Source organism: Monomorium pharaonis, unplaced genomic scaffold (assembly GCF_013373865.1).
Source record: "Monomorium pharaonis isolate MP-MQ-018 unplaced genomic scaffold, ASM1337386v2 scaffold_564, whole genome shotgun sequence".
Lineage (NCBI taxonomy): Eukaryota > Metazoa > Arthropoda > Insecta > Hymenoptera > Formicidae > Monomorium > Monomorium pharaonis.
Genome location: NW_023415873.1, coordinates 11377 through 16158, shown reverse-complemented (window position 1 = coordinate 16158; position 4782 = coordinate 11377). Strand labels below are relative to the sequence as shown.

At 33.2% G+C, this 4782-nt stretch overlaps 1 protein-coding gene across 1 annotated transcript; it reads left to right on the top strand.

The window, feature by feature from the left end:
- Window positions 1-1507: 1507 nt before the first annotated feature.
- LOC118648646 (calcium/calmodulin-dependent 3',5'-cyclic nucleotide phosphodiesterase 1-like) lies at window positions 1508-4073 on the top strand. The gene is made up of 4 exons (XM_036294995.1): window positions 1508-2194; window positions 2564-2821; window positions 3343-3512; window positions 3729-4073. Exons 1-4 carry the CDS (start codon window positions 1850-1852, stop codon window positions 3976-3978), a joined length of 1023 nt encoding a protein of 340 aa, XP_036150888.1. The 5' UTR covers window positions 1508-1849; the 3' UTR covers window positions 3979-4073.
- Window positions 4074-4782: the final 709 nt, after the last annotated feature.

The following is a 4782-nucleotide window of genomic DNA, read 5'->3' as shown; positions in this document are numbered from 1 at the left end:
TTTTTGCACTTTGAGCTTGGCACCATTAAGCTCTTTTTGCATGAAAAATCGCTTGCAAAAGCGCACTCCAACTGTTATTATATATATATATATATATATATATATATATATATATATATATATATATTATATAACGATGCTTTCTTCGTATATGCTATATAGGATGTTCCAAGACTTATGTTCTTTTAAAAGTTATTAATATTATACAAAATAGACTAAGATGATTATTTTAGTGATCAATAATCGAAGAATTAACTAACATTAAAGATATTAAAGTTTTAACGAATAAATGTTTAAATTTTAATATCTGATAGATAATAAAGGCATATTTTTTTTAATTTTGATTATAAACTTGATAATATTTTATTGTATTATAAATATACATTTTTAAAAATATATATAAATTGACCAATGTTTTCTGCAAAATAGCGTGTATGCAGTATTAAAGAAACATTTTCTTCGCAATTGTAAAATTTATAGAAAATTTTATACGCGCGCGCGTGTGTGTATGTGTGTGATATGTTTTTATATTTACAACAGTTCTGAGACATTTTTTGTATAATGCAATTTGATAGCGTATGATGCGCATGCTAACACATAAAGTTTTCCTGCATATAAATTTATTGATTTATGTTTATTTCGAAATTTTAAATATATTATTTATTATATAGTTAGCCGATTATATAACATTTTGCACATGTGTGATTATTTTTTCATTTTTTAACTAATTGTTATAATTGTTATTATTATTAATGATACCAATTAATTCAAATTTTATATCTGTTTACTAACAATGATTTTTAGATATTTTGTGTTTAATGCAATTTACAAAATCAATATATTGGTCGGAAATATACTTTCGAAACAAAATTGCAATATTTCACGTATTGTAGTATTACATTTATATCATTATTAGAGTTGCATTAATATCGACATTGAGGAATACTTTCGAAGTCATTTAGCAAAATAAAAGACTTAATTGCTGTAGTACTTTGATCAAGTCTATTAAATCACTGCTGCAATCTATGTTGCGATCAGGGTTTGAGATTAAGGAGACACGAAATATGCTCGAATTATCATAACGGTTTATTTGAACTTGAGTTTTTATAAATCTTTATTCCCATCCCACTCACTTTTTTGATACAATATTTTTTTCTAATTGGCATACTTAAAATTTGTACACTTGACTCACACACTAAAATGTTATTAGTGTGACCGTTAAATTATTCGCCGATACTTTAATATCTAATTTAATTAGAGAGTGAGTTTTAGCGAATAAGTTGGGACTATATAGAATAGAATAGAATAGAATAGAATAAAATCTTGATACGTTTAAAAAATTATGATTAATTTAGACTTATATCACATAGTTAAAGAATACTTAATTATATGCTAAATAATTTACACTTAAAATATCTTTTTTATATTTTTGTATCTCTCATATACTCTTAATACAATATCGTAAAATATATCAGGAATTTCGATTTTAAAAGTAATTGCAATTTATTATAATCTATTTTTATTATTACAATTTATATTTATAAACAAAGTGGAAGATATTTTATCGCACATGATATTGATTTACGAGCTGTTACACATTTTTTGATTTTTTAAAGAAATAACGTTTTTGGTAATTTATTATAAGTCGACAATTTTCATGACGTGCTTGATATAAGAGGAACATAAATTACATTAAGTTGACATGAGCCAGTATCAAATACTATACATTACTTCTTCCTGCTCGTTTCATGATAATATGAGACGAGTCTAAATATGGATTTTAAACGAGTTAGTACACGCAGTGATAAATTTTATTATTTTCGAGGATCTTGAGTGCCTCGACTCGAATATGCGTAGCGAAGGTAGGCATTTTTGTGTCAAATGTAACAGCGCGTTAGTCAGTTGCTGTACTATAACGTTACCTTCCATGATTTTCTCCTGTAGACGACTGGCAGATGAAGATGACGAGCTGTCGGAGGTGCAGCCTGATGCGGTACCACCGGAAGTGCGCGAGTGGCTGGCATCGACTTTTACTAGGCAACTCGCCACTACTAGACGGAAAGCTGATGAGAAACCGAAATTCCGATCGGTCGCCCACGCTATTAGGGCGGGTATATTCGTCGATCGAATCTATAGAAGGGTCACGAATACCGCTCTCATGCAATTTCCGCCGGAAGTAGTGAAAGTACTTAAGGTAATCTGCCGGCAAGCTGCGTTTGCGAATATTCGTATTTTTATATGGCAAAATTTTATTTTTAACGACAAATGTATCACGGCGTAAAAATATGAATATTTGACAAAGATTTCTCTGTAAATTAGAGAAATGTTTAAAATAATACAACACATCTTTATTTACGCTAACGCACATCTATTCTTTATTCTCATCTCGGAAATTTTTATTTAAATACTTTTATTTTTAATCGGAAATTGTTATCTCTTGGATTAATAAAAAAAGAAATTTTTAATTTTTTCCATCACAGATTAGTCAGATTTTATTAATAAAATTAAGATCCAAAATTTCGAGAAATTTCAAGTAATCGAATTGCTTTCTCTATCATTCAAGACTTTAGACGATTGGTCGTTCGATGTATTTTCCTTGAATGAGGCCGCTCTAGGCACACCAGTAAAATACTTGGGCTATGACCTCCTCAATCGATATGGTATGATTCACAAGTTTAAAGTACCTCCCGCAGTTTTGGAATGCTTCCTCGGAAGAGTCGAAGAGGGTTATTGCAGGCATCGAAATCCATACCACAACAACCTACATGCTGCTGATGTTGCGCAAACGATGCATTACATCCTATGTCAAACAGGTTTGATGGTGAGTCTCTCTCTCTCTCTCTCTCTCTCTCTCTCTCTCTCTCTCTCTCTCTCTCTCTCTCTCTCTCTCTCTCTCTCTCTCTCTCTCTCTCTCTCTCTCTCTCTCTCTCTCTCTCTCCCCCTTTCTCTCTTTTGCCCCCCCCACCCCCTCTCTCTGAAAAAAAAGGGGGGGGAAGAAAGATATACACGTATCTTTATTGCATATTATGAATTTTGTCGTTATGACATATAAAACAACAATAAAGATGTTTCTTCATCTTCGAATTGTTGCAGCTAATAGTTAATTAACTAATTAATTTTTTATTTTCGAGAAAATTTTGTCACATCTTTTATTATTAATACATATTCAATATATGTGATGTATTAGAATATGTAAATTTGTAATTATCGAATAAATATAGAGGAATTTTCTATATTTGTAAGGGGTCCTTTTTACTCATTGTCAATTTAAAATTTATTTACTGCTCCTTTATCCAATGCACATTGTATGCGAGGTAGTTGCAGACTGAATATTTGTTGCAGAATTGGCTGACCGATCTTGAGATTTTCGCCACTCTCGTGGCAGCGATTATTCATGATTATGAGCATACTGGGACCACAAACAATTTCCACGTAATGTCTGGTAGTGATACAGCGCTTCTATATAACGACCGAGCTGTGCTAGAAAATCATCACATCTCGGCCAGCTTTCGGTACGTGCAAATTCCATTTTGCGATTGCTATTGCTAAACAATTTTCTATATAAATGGCTTCTAATTAAATGTTTTTTTATACAACATGTTACAATGGATTCTTTATACAAGAAATGTTACAGTCAAGATTTGTGCTATATGAATTGTAAATGGTTATGAAATATTATAAAAGTAGAAAGTTTAATATATGTTATGTATATGTATTTTATGATTTAGGATACTCAGAGAAGATGATTGTAATATACTACAGAATTTGTCGAGAGAGGAATTTCGAGAATTTCGATCGCTCGTGATTGATATGGTTCTTGCCACCGACATGAGCTTTCACTTTCAACAGTTAAAAAATATGAAAAATTTACTAAGTTTGGCAGAACCAAGTGTGGATAAAAACAAAGCCGTTAGTTTAGTCCTCCATTGTTGCGATATTTCGCATCCTGCCAAAAGGTGGAATCTTCATCATAGGTGAGTCTTTTTACTTAGAGAAAATGTTAAGGAATGTTTGTGCGCTCTTTAATTTTAAATGACACATAATTTATTGTTATTACAAAAACAAAAAAAATACTTTTATAAAATTTTTATGTGTTTTTTAATATACTAGAACATTAGTTCTAGCCACTCACAACGCTGCGCGCGCGCTATTTGACTTTTCACTTTAAAAATAATAATAATTGCAATTTGATTTTCTCTATCTTTCATTTACATTAATCAAACGTCTTCTTCAATTTTAAATAAAAAAATTTAAAGTTTAATTATACATACATACATACCTACATACCTACCTACATACATACATACCAACATACATAACTACTTGCATACTTACTGCTATCTAGCTACCTAGCTACCTAGCTACCTAGCTACATATTTATCTAGTTACGTTCGCTCGTTTGCTCCCTTCCTTGCACCCTTTTTCACTCACTCACTCATACACTCAGTCACTCACTGGCTCACTTCTCGCTCACTCCTCGCTCACTCGCTCACTCCTCGCTCACTCTTCGCTCACTCGCCAGCTCGCTCACGCGCTCACTCCTCGCTCACTCCTCGCTCACTCCTCGCTCACATGCCAGCTCGCTCACTCGCTCACTCCTCGCTCACTCCTCGCTCACTCCTCGCTCACTCCCGGCTTACTCCCGGCTCACTCCCGGCTCACTCCCGGCTTACTCCCGGTTCACTCCCGACTCACTCCCGGCTCACTCCCGGCTCACTCCCGGCTCACTCCCGGCTCACTCTTCGCTCACTCACTCGCTCACTCCTGGTTCACTCCTGGCTC

Coding starts and splice junctions, on each gene's coding strand:
- LOC118648646 (XM_036294995.1), top strand. CDS start 1,850: ATGCGTAGCGAAGGTAGGCATTTTTGTGTCAAATGTAACAGCGCGTTA. Junction 2,195..2,563: donor AAGTAGTGAAAGTACTTAAG/GTAATCTGCCGG, acceptor CTATCATTCAAG/ACTTTAGACGATTGGTCGTT. Junction 3,513..3,728: donor CACATCTCGGCCAGCTTTCG/GTACGTGCAAAT, acceptor TTTATGATTTAG/GATACTCAGAGAAGATGATT.